The 23227-nt window shown below is 43.7% G+C and overlaps 1 protein-coding gene across 6 annotated transcripts in view; it reads right to left on the reverse strand.

Moving 5' to 3' along the window:
* The window catches only part of MRPL13 (mitochondrial ribosomal protein L13), a 41447-nt gene that overhangs the window by 14043 nt on the left and 4177 nt on the right, over positions 1-23227 (reverse strand). For 4 of the 6 annotated variants that reach the window (XM_004011869.5, XM_012184220.4, XM_060394002.1 and 1 more), the window contains exons 3-6: positions 17266-17359; positions 13184-13244; positions 8324-8410; positions 944-1065 (exon numbers count right to left, since the gene is read on the reverse strand). In XM_004011869.5, the coding sequence (XP_004011918.2) occupies positions 944-1065; positions 8324-8410; positions 13184-13244; positions 17266-17359 (364 nt within the window). The remainder of the gene's footprint in view (positions 1-943; positions 1066-8323; positions 8411-13183; positions 13245-17265; positions 17360-23227) is intronic. The other 2 variants (XM_012184222.4, XM_060394005.1) reach the window with 1 other exon arrangement.

Genomic DNA, 23227 nt, shown 5'->3' on the forward strand with positions numbered 1-23227 from the left:
GCAAATCCTGTGAGCCTTTCTGAGCCCTGCCATGGGAGGGACCGTTCGGGCTGCTGCGGCTGCAGTGATGAGCAGATGCGGCCCTTGCTCTCAAGGAGGTAAGCGCAGTGACAGAGCTGCCCGGCAGGTGCCGCGGCCAAAGACGGCGGGGCACAGTCTGCTCCTGCAGTTCAGGTGAGGCCCCTCCGAGGAGACAGATGTCTGAGCTAATGCCTAAAGAATGGGTGAGAGTCACCCCGCGGAGGAGGTGAGGGGCACGCTGGTTTAGGCAGAGGTGACAGCAGGAAGTCCTGGAAGAGCTAACCGGCACACAAGGGGCGCCAGTTCTGCACAGGCTGCTACTGAGGGCCCAGCACTGTGAAGGGAGGAGAACGTGAGCTGAGGAGGTGACGAAGAGCCAGGCAAAGCTGCCTAGAGACGGCGAGACGGGAGTTGTGTGTGAGACCTGAGCAGGCTTCCGGCCACAGGCGGGAGACACTGCACGGGGGAGGAGAGCATTGTTTCTTCTCTTAGTCCTCTACTTGGGCAGGCTGGAAAGCATCCAGAACGGATGACTCTCATTGGATCGCACTCTTGGCTTAGTGAAGCAACCCCGGAAATGGAGAATTACTCGGTTTTAGGTAAAGACAATTCAGTTTCATTTCAAGAGACTATAATCAATCCAAGTTATGCTGTCCCAAACAAAATATCTGATAATTTATAGGCCCCTATGAACATCCTTGCACTTACCTAGCAAAGTCTTAAGACTTTGAGACTTTTGGTTCTACCATCTACAGCTAGAGTTTATTTGTAGGGGAAAGCTGCAAAAAGTATCCAAGGGAGTGAAAAAAGTTTGTACTTCCCACCTTCAAGGACCTTACCATTTGGATAAGGAAATCGGAAACACTAAACTCAGGTTAAAAAGACAATAAAAACAAAGATGGGAAGGAAAAGAAAGACTCACGGAGACCAAACTCTCGGAAAAGCCTCTATTTCTTCTTGCGTGTACTCATCTAGACGTCTGGGCACTTTTCGTGGTTGAGGAAGCTCTTCTGTTAAATTCTTAAGAATATCTTCTGGTATATCCTAGATAAAACGAAAATTTAGGCTTAATTTTCTTAAAATCTACTCTTCGTCATTAATTAGTAATTCTTGTGTAAGTGTGTTAGCCACTTAGTTGCGTCTGACTCTGCAATCCCACAGACTGTAGCCTGTCAGGGGCCTCTGTCCATGGAATTCTCCAGGCAAGAACACTGGAGCGGGTAGCCATTCTCTTCTCAAGGGGATCTTCCTGACCCAGGGGTCAAATCTAAGTCCCCTGTATTGCAGGCAGATGCTTTACCCTCTGAGCCACCAGGGAAGCCCTTAGTAATTCTTAGTGAGTATTAAGAAATAATAAACAGAAGACTGTTTACAATAACACATTTTATATTTTAATCTTGACAAACATTTCTAATGATAAGTCAGACATCTTCAGTTTTGACAAGTATCTCGCCACTAAATTCTACTTTTTCTGAATATTGTTTAATTCTTTCCTCCTCCTTCCAACAGCAAAGCAGCACTGCCTTGGGTCACCCCCATAACGTCTCATCTGATGACTGTTTGCACAAGGCCTATTGCTTCCAGTGCCACAACCTTTTTCAATTTATGCTTCATGTTTTTGCCAAAAAAACCTTTCAAAAATGAAAATCTGCTGGATCCTCGAGTTATTTAGCCAGCAAGCATTTACTGAACTCCTTCTGTGAACCAGAAATTGTGCTAGGGGCTCATATAGAAAGAAAAATCAAAAGATTATGGCTTCTAAAGGCTTCCGATTTTTAAGAAGTTACTCCTTGGCTAAGAATCTCTCCGGATGCAGCTCTAACTCCTGAGCCACACTAGTGTGCTCACTCCCCCCTCCAACTTCCCTTCTCCACAAGTGCCCGCGGCTCTGAGCAAGCCCCCTCCAGCCACTCATGCACTGGTCTATGCTGAAACCCTGTGCCTCTACTCATGGTGCCTTCCAGAGTGTTCAGAAAAACAAAAGGAAAGAAAGGTAAGCGTGAAAAAGTGTGAACCCGAGTAAACGGAGAGCAGACCACAGAGTAAAGCATGTATTTGAGAGGCATCTTGAGAGAACTGCACCAAACAGGGGATGCTAAGACGAAGAGCGGGGATAACCAAAAGAACTGGCCTTTGTATTGTGCTCCTGGAACAGAAGTAAGGCAAAGGAATCACACTGTGGATCTGAATGATAGGTTAATTCAGGAGAGGCTATCGAAGGAACAGCAAGATACCAATACAGAAGTGTCCTATGGGCATTTCCACAGGGACTGCAGATATAATTACCTCTTTTCAGTTTTAGTGTGCTTCTAACCGTTCTCAAAAAACAGGATAATTATATATTTGTCTGCAGAGAGCGATAGCATAATTGGGAGTCAAATGTCTAGGCAAGCACACGGCATCAAACACGCTACTCAAGTTCGTCTTAAGAATCAAAATACAATTTAAAAATAGTTTCAAAGGATCACAGACCTCTTACACTGTAAGCTGATTCTAAAACCCAATATGCCAAAAATTTAAAGATTTTTTTTTTTAAACTTAAAATGACTTTAAAGTTATGGTTTGGGTAGGCTGGGTCACTCTCAACATACATAAAGCCACAATAAACATTACTCACAATTGTTTCTTCACTGAAAAGCATTTGAAAACCATTTACCTCTCCTTGCCCAGCATATTCAAATACACAAGTGTAAGCGCACAGAACCAGAATGAGCAAAGGGTGCCCAGACACATCAGATGTTAATTACTCCTGCATCTTTACTAAGGAAGTCTACCTGCCAGTTTGGTATTCATGAAAATGTATGAATATTTCACACTTCTTTGGAAAACTACTAAAAAAATTCTTAGATCACATTTGCAAAGACAATTTTAACACTGCCAACTGCTCATTCAGCATAGAGAATTTAGAACCTAGTGGGGTTCTGCGAAGTGCTTGCTGAACTGAACAGAATTTTGACTGAAATGAGCTTACCAAATTTCACCACTATTAAGGAATCCACTGAAAGAATGGACCAAAACCAGCGTGCAGTTAGGGATGGAGATGCTGAGTGAAGCAGAAGCAGAAAGGTGGGGAAGCGCTCCTTTAACACACGCAGGGAAGGGCGCCCTCACGGGCCAACTGAGGGTGTTATCAGAGTTTCCCTCTCTGTGATGATGCCTTCTGCAGAGCCGGTGGTTAGCTGAAGAGGGAAATGAGGAAAAGAATAAAAGCAGAAAACAGAAGCACGGGCCAGGGGCGGGGGGCGGACTAGGGGAAGGCGATCATTCACAGGTTTCCCTCTTCATGCTTTCCTGTTTCCTGGCCGCGCCTCACAGCCAGCAGGATCTCAGTTCCCCAACCAGGGATCCATCCCGGGCTCTGGGCTCTGGAGGCAGAGTCCTAACCTCCGGGCTGCCAGGGGAGTCCCAGTTTATGCAATTTTTAAGAGAATTTCTAATCTACAGAAAAGTTGTGAAAATGAGTGAACTCATCTAGCCTTCACCTAAATTCACTAATTGTTAAAATACATGATTGCTTTCTATCTATTCATAAGCACATATACACCAAACACTCTTTTTGACTGTACCATTTGAGAGTTGTCTGCCAATATTTCATCCCTAAATATTTCAGCATATATATCTTCTAAATATAAGAACTGTTTCTGACGTAATCACATTACATATTCATGTTCAGGAAAACTAACACTGATGAAACAACTTAGCAAAGGAGAAAGGAAAGATATAAGCATCTGAATGCAGAGTTCCAAAGAATAGCAAGAAGAGCTAAGAAAGCCTTCCTCAGCGATCAATGCAAAGAAATAGAGGAAAACAACAGAATGGGAAAGACTAGAGAGCTCTTCAAGAAAATTAGAGATACCAAGAGAACATCTCATGCAAAGATGGGCTCGATAAAGGACAGAAATGGTCTGGACCTAACAGAAGCAGAAGATATTAAGAAGAGGTGGCAAGAATACACAGAAGAACTATACAAAAAGGATCTTCATGACCCAGATAATCACGATGGTGTGATCACTCATCTAGAGCCAGACATCCTGGAATGGGAAGTCAAGTGGGCCTTAGAAAGCATCACTACTAACAAAGCTAGTGGAGGTGACGGAATTCCAGTGGAGCTATTTCAAATCCTGAAAGATGATGCTGTGAAAGTGCTGCACTCAATATGCCAGCAAATTTGGAAAACTCAGCAGTGGCCACAGGACTGGAAAAGGTCAGTTTTCATTCCAATCCCAAAGAAAGGCAATGCCAAAGAATGCTCAAACTACTGCACAACTGCACTTATCTCACACACTAGGAAAGTAATGCTCAACATTCTCCAAGCCAGGCTTCAACAATATGTGAAACGAGAACTCCCTGATTTTCCAGCTGGTTTTAGAAAAGGCAAAGGAACCAGAGATCAAATTGCCAACATCCGCTGGATCACTGAAAAAGCAAGAGTTCAAGAAAAACATCTATTTCTGCTTGATTGACTATGCCAAAGCCTTTGACTGTGTGGATCACAATAAATTGTGGAAAATTCTGAAAGAGATGGGAATACAGACCACCTGACCTGCCTCTTGAGAAATCTGTATGCAGGTCAGGAAGCAAGTTAGAACTGGCCATGGAACAACAGACTGGTTCCAAATAGGAAAAGGAGTACGTCAAGGCTGTATATTGTCACCCTGCTTATTTAACTTATATGCAGAGTACATCATGAGAAACGCTGGACTGGAAGAAACACAAGCTGGACTCAAGATTGCCGGGAGAAATATCAATCACCTCAGATATGCAGATGATACCACCCTTATGGCAGAAAGTGAAGAGGAGCTAAAAGCCTCTTGATGAAAGTGAAAGTGGAGAGTGAAAAAGTTGGCTTAAAGCTCAACATTCAGAAAACGAAGATCATGGCATCCGGTCCCATCACTTCATGGGAAATAGATGGGAAACAGTGGAAATAGTGTCAGACTTTATTTTCGGGGGCTCCAAAATCACTGCAGATGGTGACTGCAGCCATGGAATTAAAAGACGCTTACTCCTTGGAAGAAAAGTTATGACCAACCTAGACAGCATATTCAAAAGCAGAGACATTACTTTGCCGACTAAGGTCCGTCTAGTCAAGGCTATGGTTTTTCCTGTGGTCATGTATGGATGTGAGAGTTGGACTGTGAAGAAAGCTGAGCGCCCAAGAATTGATGCGTTTGAACTGTGGTGTTGGAGAAGACTCTTGAGAGTCCCTTGGAATGCAAGGAGATCAACCCTGGGATTTCTTCGGAAGGAATGATGCTAAAGCTGAAACTCCAGTACTTTGGCCACCAAATGTGAAGAGTTGACTCATTGGAAAAGACTCTGATGCTGGGAGGGATTGGGGGCAGGAGGAGAAGGGGGCGACCGAGGATGAGATGGCTGGATGGCATCACGGACTCGATGGATGTGAGTCTGAGTGAACTCCGGAAGATGGTGATGGACAGGGAGGCCTGGAGTGCTGCGATTCATGGGGTCACAAAGAGTCGGACACGACTGAGAGACTGAACTGAACTGAACAGTGAGTGTGTACACACACACACACACACACACACACACACACACACACACAGAGTACATATTCTAATTCCCCAGAGTGGTCTAATGAAGTCCTATGTAGCTTTCTTTTTCTGCCCCAAGGTCAAGTGTCACAGGCTACAGCTATTATGTTACTATGCTGTTTAACATGCATGATGCATTCTTTAGTCTAGTTTCCTTTGACTGGAAGACTTTCCCTGGTTTATCTGTCTCTTAGGAAATTAATTTCGAAGCGGCCAGTCCAACTGTGTTGCAGAATATCCTCTTTCCTTTGGATTTTTGAGCTGTTTCCTCATGATCAGATTCAGGATAAACATTTCTGGCAGGACCCTATATAGTTTATGTTGGGTCTTCAGTGCCTCATTCGAAGCAGGAGGCGTACAACATCAGTTTATCCCACACTGATGATAAATGTAATGTCTTGGTTACGGGTGGTGGTTGACCAGAGGGCTTTAACGTAGAAGAATCTTTTCCCTTTTTAAATAGTTCTCTGTGGCATGTGTTGGAAGTGTTTTGAAACTCTGTGAATATCCTGTTCTGCGGCGTTTAACTCAGTGGGTATACGACACTCTGACGATGGTGGGTTTTCTAATCAGTATTATTTCCTACATGGTTTAGACGACATTCTTCTCTAAAGAAGAGCTCTTCCTTCTCGAAAAAGAAGGGAAATTACAATAAGTTAAAAATAATTTTTGGACTATCATTGTGGGCTCATAGATTTCTGTTTTCTACTCAAAGTAATCCATCATTACGCCCATTCATTTCAAGGCTCACAGTCCCGCATTTGTTCAGTGGGCACCACTTCAAGTTGCCTTCTGTGTGCTGATATTTCTCCCTCTTTGAGCACTGACTTACTTTCTGTTACTTATTATTTTGCTATTATGAATAATGCAGAAATAATAACCTTGTACATGTGTGTACTCCAAAATAAATTTTTTTGTTCCAGACCTAGCATCAACCACTTCTCTAAGAATCACATTGCTTTTAATATGGAATAGCACTTAGAAAACACAGTCTGAGAACTAGTTCTACTTACTTCTATTGGTACTGGCATTTATTTTTTTAATATATAAAATCTTGATTCTTTATGCAAAAAGATATACGTGTGTGTGAACATACGCATGTATAAGGGCCTGCAAAAGGTAGTATGCTACCTATATCCTTTTCCACCTTGCTCTTTCTCACTTAATAATGTATCTTGGAAAGCATTACTTACCAAGTCACAATGGTATCTGGCATTCCTTTTTGTATAATTGCGCGACTCAACCAAACAGATGTAGCATAACTTAGCCAATTTCCTATGCACAAGCGTTTGTTTATGTCCATTACTATTACGGATAGTATGGAAACAGTAATCTTGTCTATGTGCCTCTTCGGGGCAGCCTGCTGTAGAACGAGGCTGCTGGACCAAGCAGGAACCTCCTCACGTATGTCTGTGTTACCTGCCGCCTTGCCCCTGGAGTCCTCGTGGGCTGCGCCGCTTCGCACTGCTGCCCACAGTGTCTGAGCGCCCGTTTCCTCGTGGCCACGACGGTAAAGTGTGTTTCAAGCTTTTGAAAATTTAGCAAAATCCATTTTTGGGGAAATGGGCTCATTTATTCATTTGAGTAATTTACACCAAAACCCATCTACCTTGATAACTGGGAAAAATGACATTATTGTTTTCTTTGTCCCTTTTAGAAATCATGGTTGCTAAAAATAAGTGAAAGTACAGTCAGAAACAGGTTTAAAGTTCTTTCAATTGCATGCCCAAGGTCATTTATCCTTACATGATGATACTACTCCCACGCTTGTTACCTCACAGGTAAAACGAGCGGGGGAAATTATTCTACTCATTCATGCAAAGCAAAGCTACCAATTACCACTTCGGTAAAAGTCTGAATAATTTACTTATGCATTATTTAAGCTAACAATAGAACCTACAAGTGCCTTGAATAGCTGATAGAACTTGATATTCTGGAATGAATTCTATATTATTCTTTTACTAGGAACTATAAGGACAATTATAACCCGTAATATTGATACCGACTAGTACTTACTATTCCAGGGCCTGGTCTAAGTACCTAAACAGTGTTGTTTCATCTAATTCTTACACAATCTTATGACGCAGGTGCAATTACTACACCCATTTCACCGACGAGAAAACAGATAATAATGGCCACGAAGTCAGTAAATGGAGGGACATGTATTCAAACCCAGACAGTCTGAGTCTAGAGCCTGGACTCAACGATTTTCTATAGAACTTCTAGTGTTTATATTATACTGGAGAGAAGAGCTAAGTACTCATACCAGTATAATAGTCAGGAATAAAACTGTCTATTTTCAAGTTCTTTTTAGCTGAACAAGTTCTGAGTAGGAACAAGGACTCTGAAGTTATATCATGGGAAATAATTAGCAATCAAAGCCAAGCTATTTGTCTATGATTCATAGAAGCTAGACAGGTCACAAAAGAGCACACTGAATTCATACTTCTCTGTAGTTCATGAAATTCCCTATGAGAACCCTCAGTTAAACGGGGCTCTGAGTATAGCTCCTTGTTCTAAAAAAGTAGCTATTAAAATGAAAATATGGATCTTAGACTTTTGATTTTTAGTTTGATGATGGTTCACTTTATGATTTAAAACAGAAGCAATTGTTTTTGTAGTGTAGTTACTATAAAAGGCAAAAAAATACTTCAAAAGTCGACATAAAATTACTGAAAACAAAACAATTATTTTAAAATGAGAAAATATTTAATTAAAAATTTAATAAAGGATCTTCGAGGACTTACTTCATCTGGGAAAAGGTGCAACCTCTTCATCAGAGTTCTTCTGTGAAGGTTTTTTGGCAGCATGCCATAAATAGCTAGCTTTACAATCTGAAAAACGGATACACGGAGCACTCAGTAAGAACCACGCGATGGGAATATAAACACAGTAAGAGATGTGAGGAAGAGCAGCGGGCTAAGACTCTGTGAATATGAAAGGAACAAAACTGAAACCCAAGCAATACGTGGCCACAATAAAAAAGAACTTCTGTTATTTTGTACATTACCATCTTCTTTTAAATCTGTTTATCTGTATTTAGAAAAAGGGGGAAAAAAAGGAAGACATTAAGAAAACCTGTGTATGCGTTGATTTTAGATGGAATAAGAAATTCTCTGAGCTTATACAAGAGCTTGTGGCCCAAATAATCTATTACATCCAGGTTACAGCAGATCCTGCTAAGTCGCTTCAGTCGTGTCTGACTCTGTGTGACCCCATAGACGGCAGCCCATCAGGCTCCCCCGTCCCTGGGATTCTCCAGGCAAGAACACTGGAGTGGGTTGCCATTTCCTTCTCCAATGCATGAAAGTGAAAAGTCAAAGTGAAGTCGCTCAGTCTGTCCGACTCTTCGCAACCCCATGGACTGCAGCCCACCAGGCTCCTCAGTCCATGGGATTTTCCAGGCAAGAGCACTGGAGTGGGTTGCCATCTCCTTCTCCAGTGCATGAAAGTGAAAAGTGAAAGGGAAGTTGCTCAGTCGTGTCTGACTCTTAGCAACCCCATGGACTGCAGCCCACCAGGCTCCTCTGTCCATGGGATTTTCCAGGCAAGAGTACTGGAGTGGGGTGCCACTGCCTTCTCCCACAGCAGATCCTAGGGAGGTTTAATCCCATTTCCCGAGGTGCGTGATCAGGAGACTGCCAGTGAATGAACTCAGCCGGACCGCACCATCATGAGGCGGACTCTAAGTCACAAATCCAGAACAAAGGGAACGGTGGGAGTTCACTGAGAACTCACACGTGTCCAGGGGCCACTGCATTAGATCTGTTACCTTGTTTATGTTACTAAGTGCCACTTCACAGAGGAGGAAACAGACTCAGTGAGGGTACAGAACCCACCCTACTGGAATTCAAACCAGGGAGGCCTACTCCCAGGACAGACACATCACACACGCACACACTTAACAATGTGTTTCTCTCTGTCACTTATCAGGAAGACCAGGCCCCCTCACCCTTGTCATACCCGCTCCCAAGAGGGCACACTACGCTCCCTGTGACTCGCTTTCCTGCCTGCTGGGTCACCATCACGGTTTGCCTGCTGCTTAAGCCCTCTTTCAGGCTGTGCCAGGTCTCCGCCGCGGCGCTCGCGCTCGCTCCAGCTGAGACGAGCAGCGGCTTCTGGGCCTGCGGCACTGGCTCCTCCTGGTGCAGAGAGCAGGCTCCAGGGCCTGTGGGCTCTGCAGCCGTGGCGCACGGGCTGAGCTGCCCCATGGCACGTGGGGTCTCCCTGCCCAGGGATGGAACCCAAGGCCCCTGCGCTGGCATCCGGGTTCGTACACACGAGCCCACCAGGGGAGTCCGAGGCGTCCTCAGCGCTGCCCTGGGTGCGGCTCTGCGTGCGTGTCAGCCTGTGCTCTGTAACCTCCCGTGGGCCTCCTGGCGTGTATGTAGTGTGCGCAGACACACTGCATGAGCTGCATGAAACGACTGAGAGACATCCGGAGAGGCAAGCTGACTTTCTTCCTCTGCACTCATATTTCAAGGACATAATCCGGCATGTATTAAACTAATCCCATTGACACAGTACGTGTTACAATGGGACTGCACTGCAGAGGGTTCCCTTATCCTTTTATTTTCTCATCAAATCAGACTACAAAGCCTCAATATGTACAAATGCTAACGCCACCCCACGTATATTTCCCATCTGTTTTCTATGTTAGTGCTGCTAAGGCTTTATATCCTAGAGACTTTATACTGTTAAAACTAAAAGCAATTAGAAATTCAGTGCCTGAATTACATGAGCTGCATTTCAAGTGGCCAACCTGCCGCAGGTGACTCGTGGTCACTGTATTCAACAGTGCAGACCACGCTTTCACCAGAGCAGAAACTTCTGTCAGTGCTGCAGCACTGATATCAGTCTTTAAGATTTTCAATGTTTTAAAAGTCTTTAGTAGAAAGTGACAATGTTAAGACTAAGCAACCTGTCTGGACTAGCAAGTCACTGCATCTTGTGAGCACCGTCCTAACAGCCGGTTTACTACACTAGCACAGCTTCTTGGCATTTGGTTTTCATGTTCTTAAAACAATTAGTTTCATTTACTTGAATTAACAAATTGGTATCTTAAAAATATCCCTTATTTGAAAAATGCAAACATAACAAACTAGAGAAAGCTGTAAAGTATGAAAAGGCTACCAGCTGCCAGGTGAGAAAAAAAGACGACAGACGCACAAACACACGGGCCGAAACATAGGCGTGGCGCGACGCGAACACGCGGTGGAGCGATTTCAGCCACACCGACGGGAGCGCGGGCTCTGAGAGAGAGAGAGAGAACGAGGCAGGGCTAATGGGCTCAGAGAGAGAGAGAGAGAGAGACAGAGCGAGGCGGGGCTAATGGGCTCAGAGAGAGAGAGAGAGAACGAGGCAGGGCTAATGGGCTCAGAGAGAGAGAGAGAGAGAGACAGAGCGAGGCGGGGCTAATGGGCTCAGAGGAGCTCAGAGAGACAGAACGAGGCGGGGCTAATGGGCTCAGAGAGAGAGAGAGAGAGACAGAGCGAGGCGGGGCTAATGGGCTCAGAGAGAGAAAGAGAGAACGAGGCAGGGCTAATGGGCTCAGAGAGAGAGAGAGAGAGAGACAGAGCGAGGCGGGGCTAATGGGCTCAGAGAGAGAGAGAGAGAGAGACAGAGCGAGGCGGGGCTAATGAATGTAAAGACCCTCCTAACTGAATCTGGACCCAGGGCATGTGACGGCTGCTTCACAAAAGATACCTTTATAAGCTGTAGGAGAGGGAATGCATATGAGAAAGGAACCGTATTAGAGGAAAAATGCGAGAACACAAGACACTCTTAAGGAAACTAAAATGTAGGACAGGTGAAGAAAGGGTATAAAGAAAGGGCTGAATCAATACACTTATTTGAGTTTAGAAATAAAGATCTGCCATGTAATTTCAAAAAGATATTGAAAAGTATTTTAAAACCTACTATTTAAACGTATTAATCAATGTACTTTATTCCCGAAAAACACTGAGCGTTTGAATTGGTGGTAAAGTAACTGACCTCTTCCTAAGGAAACCATTTTTTTAAAAACACAGTCAAAATCAAGACTTAAAGCTATCATCAAATATTTCATAATGCATTTCAATCTGTTTATAAAAAATAGTCTGAAACAATTTCTACAAATGCTATCCAAAGCCAAATTCTTAACATCAAAAGTTGGATTATACTGCCCTCTGGTGTATATTTAGCATACCTGAACAAACTAGAAACTAGTTTTAAAGACATTTAAAAACATTCATAAAGTATTAAAACTATAATTTGTTGTAAAAGTTATGGTATATATTAGCAGTGGCCCTAACAACGACTTTTTACTAGTATTATATGCAGTCCATATTAACACTTTCACTTTCTAATAAATGAACTCAAATCAATCCAAGAGCAAGCAAGAAGGGGAGGAGAAGGGAAATAATACCAGCTCAACTTGTGGACACAGCGGGGGAAGCAGAGAGGGACGGACTCAGAAAGGGGCACCGACGCATGCAGCCCGCTCCTCAGTCGCTGAGTCAAGCCCGACTCTCTGTGACCCCGTGAACGGCTGCCCGCCAGGCCCCCCTGTCCATGGGATGCCTTGGGTAAGAACACTGGAGTGGGTTGCCGTTTGGTTCTCCAGGGGCTCTTCCCCACCCCGGGGCCAAACCTGCGCCTCCTGCACTGGCAGGCGTGTGTGATCAGACAGCTGGGGGGAACCTGCTGTCAACACAGGGAGCCCAGCTCAGGGCTCGGTGATGGCCGAGGGGGCAGGGTGGGGCTGACGGGGCTCAAGCAGGGGATACAGGCAGCTACGACTGACTCACGGAGACGCGTGGCAGAAGCCACCACAGTGCTGAGAAGCAGGCATCCTCCAATTAGGGAGGTGGGAGCGAGCTCACAGTCATCCTCCAATTAGGAAGGTGGGATCTAGCTCGCAGGCATCCTCCAATTAAGAAGATAAAATCTAGCTCAGTAAAGTTAGAAATAAACTATAAAATGACATATGAGGCATCGAAATAGAACAGGTTGATTCAGCTATATCAATGTATAAAAAGAATACACTATAAGTTAAAAAGCACTATTGGAGATAAAGTCAGTACATACCCCGATCGATTCTTCAGGAAGATTACAATTCCAAACTTAAATTTATCTAACCCTAAATCTTCAAAACATACAAGGGAAAAAACTGACAGAACTATAAGGAAACATCAATAAATCCATAACTGAGATTTAAACATAGCTCTTCAAGATAATAAAGTGAATAACAAAAATAGAGTGTAAGACTGGAAGAACATATCTAGCATGTTTGATATAATTAAAATATAAACATATACGCACACATGCATCTGTCTCCCCAAAACATTTTCAGCAATCATATATTCTAGGTGATCATGCAGATGTCAGGAAATTAAAAAGAAAAGCATCAAAATTCTATGACTAAATGCAAAGTATATTAAATTAGAAAAGATAGAGAACTGAATGATGATGAAATATTACTGATACTTATCAAAACTTGTATGATACAGTGAAGAACTCAGCCCTGAATGCTAGCTCTGTTAGAAGAGAAGGAAGACTGGAAACCCAGGTTCTGAACCAGTCTTGCCACAAATGATAAATAATAATAAAAAATGCAATGCACTCACTGCTACTGGATCCTTCCGGTGAAGCTGAGCAGCTGTCACTTGTTTAAATCCACCTGGGTAGCTATTGAAAGAAACGAACACATTAAAACTGGGAGCAGGCGATGGACAGTATCCTTGAAATGAATATTCTCTTATAATATGAAACCTTTTTATTATGAAAGTACATTTGCTTCTCCTGGAGGAGGAAACAGCAACCCACTCCAGTGTTCTTGCCTGGAGGATCCCATGGACAGAGGAGCCTGGCGGGATACAGTCCATGGGGTCGCAGAGTCAGACACGACTGAGCGACTCACACACACACTTGCTTCTGGGAACTACACTACGCATCATGTCTTAAAAATTAAGCCGTAACCATGCTATATGAAATGCTATTAAGTGGTCAAATTTAGGAATCATTATTTTATAAAACCAGTCAATCATAAAGGAAACCAGTCCTGAATATTCACTGGAAGGATTGATGCGAAGCTAAAACTCCTATACTTTGGCCACCTGATGCGAAGAAATGACTCCTTGGAAAAGACCCCGATGCTGGGAAAGACTGAACACGGGAGAAGGGGACGACAGAGGATGAGATGGTTGGATGGCATCACTGACTCAATGGGCATGAGTCTGAGTATACTCTGCGGGTTGGTGATGGACAGGGAGGCCTGGCGGGCTGCGGTCAATGCGGTCACAAAAAATCGGACACGACTGAGCGACTGAACTGAAATTCATAAAAAGTTCCACATCTTAGAAATTCCTTGCTAACCATTTTTAAAATAATCAATCTGTTGGCTGTGCTGGGTCGTCACTGGGCTTCCCTGGGGGCCTGGCTGGTGGAGACTCCGCCGGTAATGCAGGAGACCGGGCTCGACCGCTGGGCTGGGGCGGTGCCCTGGAGGCAAAGGCTGCCCGCTCGGTCCTCCCTGCTCCAGGCGGGTGCTCCGGTGGCGGCACGCGCGGCGGCGCTGCTCCGGCGCGCGGGCTCTCACGGCGGCGGCTGCGCTTGCCGCGGAGCGCGGACCCCGGCGCGCAGGCTTCCGTGCAGCAGCAGGCTCTACGGCGTGGGCTCAGCAGCCGCCCCAGGCGTGTGGGATCTTCCTGATCAACGGCGAGGCCCGTGTCCCTCGCACTGGAGGGCGGATTCTTATCCACTGCATCACCGCGGAGGCCCCTGGCTAACTACGTTTCTATTGGAATTTAAGTTCATTCATTCATCATTCAAACATTCACAATTGCTTATTTCTGCTTGAATGAAGGGAAAACAAAACAGTGCCAAAATGTGTTTAACGTTCCCTGAAAAAATCGGGCAAAGTGAACAAGCTAGGGGTCGGGTCTAGGGAAAACAGGCATAGACTACTTGGTTCTGAAGGCAAGTTAATACTCCAAACGGGTCGTGCTCCTATTTCCTATTACCAGCGAGTCATATGCCGCTTCTAAGTAACAAAATATTTCATTGTGTTCAGATCAAAATCATACATGGAGATTTAAAGAAAATTTGGGATAGAGATCTTAGTAACCTGAACACCCCAGGCCCAGGTCTGGGATCAAGGTTTGGCCAACAGCAACCAGTGTAATATGAAGCAACTCATTTCATCTCTTTATTTATGGGTTTGCTCAGATAAGAAAAATGCTAGCATCTGCCCCATCTACTTCTCAAGATTTTATGAGAGTCGAGCAGGAAAGTGTTTGTGACAGTGCTTAAGAGATTTAAAGCAAAACCAATGTGCAGATGTAAGACTTTATCACACTGAATGGATGAGTAAAAGCCTGGATGATTTTCAAGGAAGCGAAAAAGAAAACATGAAGACAGCAGACTCTGCAAGGGAAACGTAAAGTTATCTAAATATGATTCCTTTTACAGGTTTCTTTCAACACTTAAAAACATTTTGCAGAGGATTTAGAGAACCACGTTTTAGGAATAAAATTTAAGAAAGCAAATTTAGAAGTATGCTGAGAAAAATGGGTAATTTTCAAAATGATACTCTTTCATTTGTTTCATGGAGTTTCACCCTCAGAACAAGAAATAATTGTCCTCTATTCTTTCTCTCGGAGAAGGAAATGGCAACCCACTCCAGTGTTCTTGCCTGGAGAATCCCAGGGATGGGGCAGCCTGGTAGGCTCCCGTCTCTGGGGTTGCACAGAGTTGGACACGACTGAAGCGACTTAGTAGCAGCATTCTTTCTCTCTGGGAAGAAAATACTTTATGCTTTTATCACATGGTTATTTTGTGTGTGTGTGTGAAGGAGTTAACGTTTATTTTTTTTTCTTTTATTTAACTGGAGGCTACTTACTTTACAATATGGTAGTGGTTTTCCCATACATTGACATGAATCAGCCATGGGTGTACATGTGTTCCCCATCCTTATCACATGGTTATCTTGCATTTTCATATTTCTTTCCCAATTGCCTCTAAACTTTATAAAACTTGTTTTACATATTTTACTTTGCCAAAAGTAAAAATGACTAAAAATGAATGTGAATTAATTTTTGTTAAAGATTTCATGAAAGTGTATAAGTATAGGAATGGGCAAAGGTTGGCCAAGAAGCCAAAGTGTTTTTCCAAGCATTTAAGACCTACTTGGGCAAAAGACGAAAAGAAACAGATGGGAACCTCAAAGCTGGCTTGTCTAAGATGAAGGTGCACTTGGAAATAAAATAATTTTGATCAAGAATGAAAGGTCAATGTCTAACTGTATCTTGCATGATACTGAAGAAACTATGCTTAATAAAGTTTGTGCACGACCAGAAACTGAGGGCTAGCTAACGCATTTCCTGAAACAATCCAGGTCTCAAAGGATCTTCAAAGGCTGGAGACGAGACTCAGCGTGGAGTAAACTCAGGGTGCTACAGCCAGATTAAAGTGCAGCGGAAACACAGGAAGGCAGGTGGGGGGGTGGAGAGGCCCAGCGAGCTTTAGCCGACAGCACACTCAGCGCAGCACACGGCGACACAGCCCTGAAGAAGCCTTCGGCCGCAGCAGAAGACGGCATACCGGAAAGAGGGAGGGGCCGCCCTGCACCAGAAAGCCGTCAGGACACAGCCGGGGGAGTGTCACTCAGTTAGGGCACTGGCCAGTGATGACTGCACCCAGAGAGCAGTGAGCGAGGTATGACGGAGACCTTCGAAGGGAAGCCACATAAAGGACGCTGCACGAACTACCCGTGTTTAGAGAAAAGACAGATCAGTAGTGCGTGCTGACCACTGTCCCAGTCACCTGAAGGAGGCCACGCGGAAGACACAGTTTCACACCGTCCAAAAAAGGAGGACAGAGGACTAGATGGCCGGTGGCATCACCAGCTCGATGGACATGAGCTTGAGCAAGCTCCAGGAGATGGTGAAGGACAGGGAGGCCTGGCGTGCTGCAGTCCATGGGGTCGTAGAGAGTCAGACACGACTGAGCGGCTGAACACCAGCAACAAAAGGCCACTATGAAAGCTGAAGAGACAGGTGATGACTTAACAGCACTGCGATCTTCCCAAAATCCAGACCATGTCAAAGGCAGAATGACGGGCTGCCTCAGGAGCTAGGAGACTGCGACTATTCAAAGACAGGCAGACCTGCAATCTGACAGGGATGCTGTGGGAAGGTGTAACGGTGTCTTTCCAACTGGGGACTCTCCTCACCGTTCTTTCAACCTGTCATGCACTTTTAGAAGTTCAAGACGCTTCTGGAAACAGCAGTAAGACAAATCAGAAGCAGCAGAAAGAAATGAGAAGACTGACTAAAGGAGAGAAATCTACATCAGAGAGGTCAGCGTGACAGATACGCTCAGGAAAACCAACAGCCTCGGGCAGTTACAAGGATCTGGAACAGTTGTGTGGTGTTCCGATTGAGTAAATCGTACACACATCACGAACAGAATCAGTGTTTCCTTAAATTTCTTTTTCTTTCACAATTGTTTTCTTATTTTTGTGTTTTGGCTGTGCCATGCGGGATCTTAGTTCCCCGACCGCGTTTGAACCTCTGCCCCTGCAGCGGAAGTGCAGAGTCTTAACCATTGGACCACCCGGGAACTCCCTTGAACTCCTTTAAATATCGTCAACAATATTAAAGTGATACATTTCCACTGCCTATCTTCCCGGACAGAAGCATCATCTTACCCAGTATGTGAGGAGTACACTTTTTGCTCCCACTTGTTTCCAGAAAAGGCAATGTGCCTTGTGTTCATGATGACAACATGATCCCCACAGTCACCTGGGTTTAAAAGAACAAAGAAAGAATAAAGGATTCTGGTTGAAAAATCCTGACTTTAAGAAAAATCGCACTTGGTTATTTACAAAGCTTCCCAAAGTCCAAAGAACACACCAGCGACTACGAAGCATGTCTGCAGCATCACAGTCCTTGGACAGACGGGGGTTTTCTTTTACAGAACAGCTGAGTGCAGAGGAGCTGGCTAGACACTCGGAAAATCGCAGCGCTGGAAGGTGAAAGAGAACCTGGGAAAGAGCCCATAGCAACCAAGGTCTCTGAAAGCCCAACTACTGCTACTCTTATTATCTTTGGCCACTAATGAGTATACTTCGTTAAAATGTGATAATTACACTTTAATAATAATTACACATCACCACTTTTAACTATCTAATATAAACTTCCCCTTAAAAATAAAAGAAAAATGAGAACAATATGCATATAGATGAAAAAAGGTATATTTTACCAGTAGGTAAATTGGAAACACATGTAGAACATCTCAATTGTTATTCATTTCAAATTCAGAGAAGACAGTATTATGCTCTCACGCTTAACTACTAACCCAAGGCTTTTTCCAACCACATTTAACTAGTTAAATGTCTTTCAAACTGGAAAAAAAATTAAAGTTTGGTAAACAGTTTTCAGAAATAGGAATTGAGTTTATTTACAAGAATTTATGACCTTAGATTTCTAACTTTATTTGATTTCTCTTTATAATATCGGGCTAAATGGCCAAATAAAATTCAAACTAATCAAATCAAGGGGAAACTCGAAGATTCCCGTGAGGAGATCTGCGGTCTCATCGTGGATCCACGGCATCCTTCCCCCTTCACGACGTGCAGCGCTGCTTTTATGGACTGACCTTGTAGGGTTTGGTTGGAGAAATGTCTGAAAAACAGCTGTTCCAATTGACTGATAGATAACAGAAGTTTGGCTTTGGCTCTTATGCTTGTTTCCAGCCGTGATGCACAGATATCCAAATGCCTACTTCAGTTTCTTTTCTTCTTTTAGTATCCCTGAACTCCTGCATAGCTGATGTGACAGATGATCACGGAAGTCACCGCAAAACCCACGGAGTAGAAAGACACTGTGATAGGAACAGGGGTGTTGTTCCAATTTACTGCTGGTACGTAAACATTAACTCCTAAAAGAGGTAAGTATTCTAGAGATCAGTCCAGTTCAGTTCAGTCGCTCAGTCGTGTCCGGCTCTTTGTGACCCCATGAATCGCAGCACGCCAGGCCTCCCTGTCCGTCACCAACTCCCGGAGTTCACTCAGACTCATGTCCATTGAGTCAGTGATGCCATCCAGCCATCTCATCCTCGGTCATCCCCTTCTCCTCCTGCCCCCAATCCCTCTCAGCATCAGAGTCTTTTCCAGTGAGTCAACTCTTCCCATGAGGTGGCCAAAGTACTGGAGTTTCAGCTTTAGCATCATTCCTTCCAAAGAAATCCCAGGGCTGATCTCCTTCAGAATGGACTGGGTGGATCTCCTTGCAGTCCAAGGGACTCTCAAGAGTCTTCTCCAACACCACAGTTCAAAAGCATCAATTCTTCGGTGCTCAGCTTTCTTCACAGTCCAACTCTCACATCCATACATGACCACTGGAAAAACCATAGCCTTGACTAAATGGACCTTAGTCGGCAAAGTAATGTCTCTGCTTTTGAATATGCTATCTAGGTTGGTCATAACTTTTCTTCCAAGGAGTAAGCGTCTTTTAATTTCATGGCTGCAGTCACCATCTGCAGTGATTTTGGAGCCCCCCCAAATAAAGTCTGACACTGTTTCCACTGTTTCTCCATCTATTTCCCATGAAGTGATGGGACCAGATGCCATGATCTTCCTTTTCTGAATGTTGACCTTTAAGCCAACTTTTTCACTCTCCACTTTCACTTTCATCAAGAAGCTTTTTAGTTCCTCTTCACTTTCTGCCATAAGGGTGGTATCATCTGCATATCTGAGGTTATGGATATTTCTCCAGGCAATCTTGTGCTTCCTCTAGCCCAGCATTTCTCATGATGTACTCTGCATAGAAGTTAAATAAGCAGGGTGACAATATACAGCCCTGATGTACTTCTTTTCCTATTTGGAACCAGTCTGTCATTCCATGTCCAGATCACAATGGTGTGATCACTCACCTAGAGCCAGACATCCTGGAATGGGAAGTCAAGTGGGCCTTAGAAAGCATCACTACGAACAAAGCTAGTGGAGGTGATGAAATTTCAGTTGAGCTGTTTCAAATCCTGAAAGATGATGCTGTGAAAGTGCTGCACTCAATATGCCAACAAATTTGGAAAACTCAGCAGTGGCCACAGGACTGGAAAAGGTCAGTTTTTATTCCAACCCCAAAGAAAGGCAATGCCAAAGAATGCTAAAACTACCACACAATTGCACTCATCTCACACACTAGTAAAGTAATGCTCAAAATTCTCCAAGCCAGGCTTCAGCAATATGTGAACCGTGAACTTCCAGATGTTCAAGCTGGTTTTAGAAAAGGCAGAGGAACCAGAGATCAAATTGCCAACATCTGACAGATCATCGAAAAAGCAAGAGAGTTCCAGAAAAACATCTACTTCTGCTTTACTGACTATGCCAAAGCCTTTGACTGTGTGGATCACAATAAACTGTGGAAAATTCTGAAAGAGATGGCAATACCAGACCACCTGACCTGCCTCTTGAGAAACCTATATGCAGGCCAGAAAGCAACAGTTAGAACTGGATATGGAACAACGGACTGGTTCCAAATAGGAAAAGGAGTGCGTCAAGGCTGTATATTGTCACCCTGCTCATTCTAGATATAACTAGGAGCAAAAACCTTCAGTGCTTTGTATGACGATGTTCTAGGAGCGAGCTGAAGAACAAATGTGCGATTAACACTGTGAAATTTAAATGACATTGCTAACATCTGAAATAGACTGACGCAACTGAATAGTAAGAAGGAAAAATACTTTAGCTGGGTAACTTTAAGAGCATTTTAAACTTTTTTCCCCTAACAAATTCTTAAAAGATTTAAATAAACAATGCAAAACAGAACACTAGAGATCAGATTAGTTGAATTGCTTGAATTATGTTTGAATTGCGAACATTCACAATATTAGCTTTAAGAACTGTGTGAAGCTTTTATTTGATTTTATTCTATGTGCAGCAGAAATATTTTAGGATGATCTGATAATTTCAGATCATCCTAAAGAATGGTTTCCCTCTGCTTCTTTTAAATCATCATAGAGTCTTCCTCAACTGATTAACCTGTGGACAAGAAAAGAATGGCGTTCTCACGAAGAGTAAGTCATAATGTAGAAATCACCAAGGGCCCTGCCTTTCCATTCATCAGCGAGAGATGAGCATGTTCACAAAGCACTCGCATGCCCAGCTCAGGAGGGCAGCTCCAGTTAGAAGGGAGTGCGTGCAAAGTGGCTCAAAGACCGTGTACTCCCGCATCTGCACGCACACAGGGGCCCGCCGGGCTCGGTGAGATGCTGTGGCAAACCAACCTTCCCTTCACATGGCTGTTTTTTTCTTACGGAAACTGTGGTTTGGGTCAAGATGGAAATGCCATGGAATTAGAAGAACGTGCTCCTTTCACAAAATTGGGGAGAAGATGGAGTCAGCAGTAGCCACATAACTCTTTTTCAAGTACAGCACTTATCCACCCACTGAATTAAAGTTCTGCTGGCTTCCCTGGCGGCTCAGACGGTAAAGCGTCTGCCTGGGGACACCTGGGTTCGATTCCTGGATCGGGAAGATCCCCTGGAGAAGGAAATGGCAATCCACTCCAGCACTCTTGCCTGGAAAACCCCATGGATGGAGGAGCCTGATAGGCTACAGTCCACGGGGTCGCAAAGAGTTGGACACGACTGAGCAGCTTCACTTTCCTCACAAGTAAGTCATCACTGCAAAAGCTCTCCTCGCGCACTGCAGAGCGTACACTCGGCCAGAACGCAGACAAGCCTCGATGCCAGGCCGTTCTTTCCTAGGAATGGAGGACAGCTTTTCTAGGAAATCAGAAATTTACTTTTTAAAGACTAAATTGTATTTTTGTTTCACTGTATGTAATATTCGACTTTTATCAGCAGAAGTTTGGACTTTTCCCGTCCCGAAGTGAAGTGAAGTGAAGTCACTCAGTCGTGTCCGACTCTTTTCGACCCCATGGACTGTAGCCCACCAGGCTCCTCCGTCCACGGGATTCTCCAGGCAATACTGGAGTGGGTTGCCATTTCCTTCTCCAGGGGATTTTCCCGACCCAGGGATCAAACCCATGTCCCTAAGATGTCACTAAAATCAGAACTTAAACTGCAAAAAAAAAAACAAACCCCAAAACTTAAACTGCAAGCAGTTTTAAATTTACAAATATGTTGTTTGAGGTGTTTTTCTAACATTTATTGGTTTAATCAGCGTTTATTATGTACGTTTTCTGTGCTTATAAATATTATACACGTTTACTTGAAAACTGACACACAGTTTCCCCGAAAAACAATATTGCAAATGATGGCCACACACACAGGGAGAGCTACAAAGGTTAGTATTCAGGTGTGATAATGACATTCAGGTTACACTGGAGAATATTCTTAGGAGACAGATGCTAAAGTATTTAGGGGGAGATATACTGATCATCTTTTATTTTCAAATGATTGAGTAAAAATAACATGGTAAAATACTGTGTAATCTAGGTGGATACAGAGAAATTCACTGTACTATTCTGACCTTTTCTGAAACTGTGAAAATTTTTATAAGACAAGTGAGAGAAAAAGTAAAAGACTAAGCAGTGGAAAAAAGGGAAGAAGAAAAGGCAGACATTTCACAGAATGGGAAACGGCAAACAGGCCAACATATGCATGAAGATACTGACCTCCATGTGCAATTAGGAAAATGCAAATTAAAACCAGAGCACGTCCCAGCTACCAAAGCAGAACGTTACTCAGATGAGGAACAATGAAAACCTCTGCATATGAAGACTGACCAGGCTCCTGTGCATCTCTGAACCCAGTAATTTCTGTCCTACAGACAGACCTCAGAGAAACTCTTCCACATGTGTCCTGGGAAAACAGTACAAGAATATTGATAGCAATGTTGTGCGTAAGAAACAAAAAAGGAGGTAAACCACCCAAATGCTGAGTGGATGGATATTTATTTCATCATTACTATTATTAATTTTCTTAAAGGTATTATCTATATTTATATAGATAGATGAATACATCCCTATCCATCTATACACATCTTTGTATATTTCATATTTCAAAACAAAGTTAAAACTCAGTCGCAAAAAGCACTGTTGACAGGCCAAGCAAGATGAAGAGTAAGAACTGACACCCAGGCCTTGCAGGGTGGACAGGGAGTGCCTAGGAAAGTGAAGTCAATCAAAACTGCCTGGGCTAAGCAGAAGGCTTTCAGTACGAAAGCAACTGTTTTTTGTTTTGGAAAAAGGATATGGAAAAGCAAATTTGTTAACTCAAAATAGTGAAAAATAACTTTCCATACCTAACTAGCTATATATATATCTCTCTCTCTGAAGGAAAGTCTTTAGAAGAGAGAGCAAGCTTATCTGTGTATTTTCAAAAGCTCTCTATTGAAACGCACATTGACATGTGGAGACGTGCCGAAGAGTGAGCGTTTAAAGTCCAAGTCAGGACATTTCTGAGAGTGAAAGGAAGAGCTACTGATAGTTTTTCCGGGACAATGGCATAAAATGGGACTGTTTCAGGAGAAATGGTCTGTGTGGTTTTCCTATGAAGAAGCAAGATTCATTTTAGTGCCCCAACAGGATCTCGGCGAAGATGGAATAAGGGATCTTCAAGGCAAAAATACCCAGATCCTTGCAGCAGTCCAAACATCTTCAAAATTCTGTCCTCACATGAAAACTGCATCTACCGACAGGTCT

The sequence above is a fragment of the Ovis aries genome, chromosome 9 (genome assembly GCF_016772045.2).
Source record: "Ovis aries strain OAR_USU_Benz2616 breed Rambouillet chromosome 9, ARS-UI_Ramb_v3.0, whole genome shotgun sequence".
NCBI classification, from domain to species: Eukaryota; Metazoa; Chordata; class Mammalia; order Artiodactyla; family Bovidae; genus Ovis; species Ovis aries.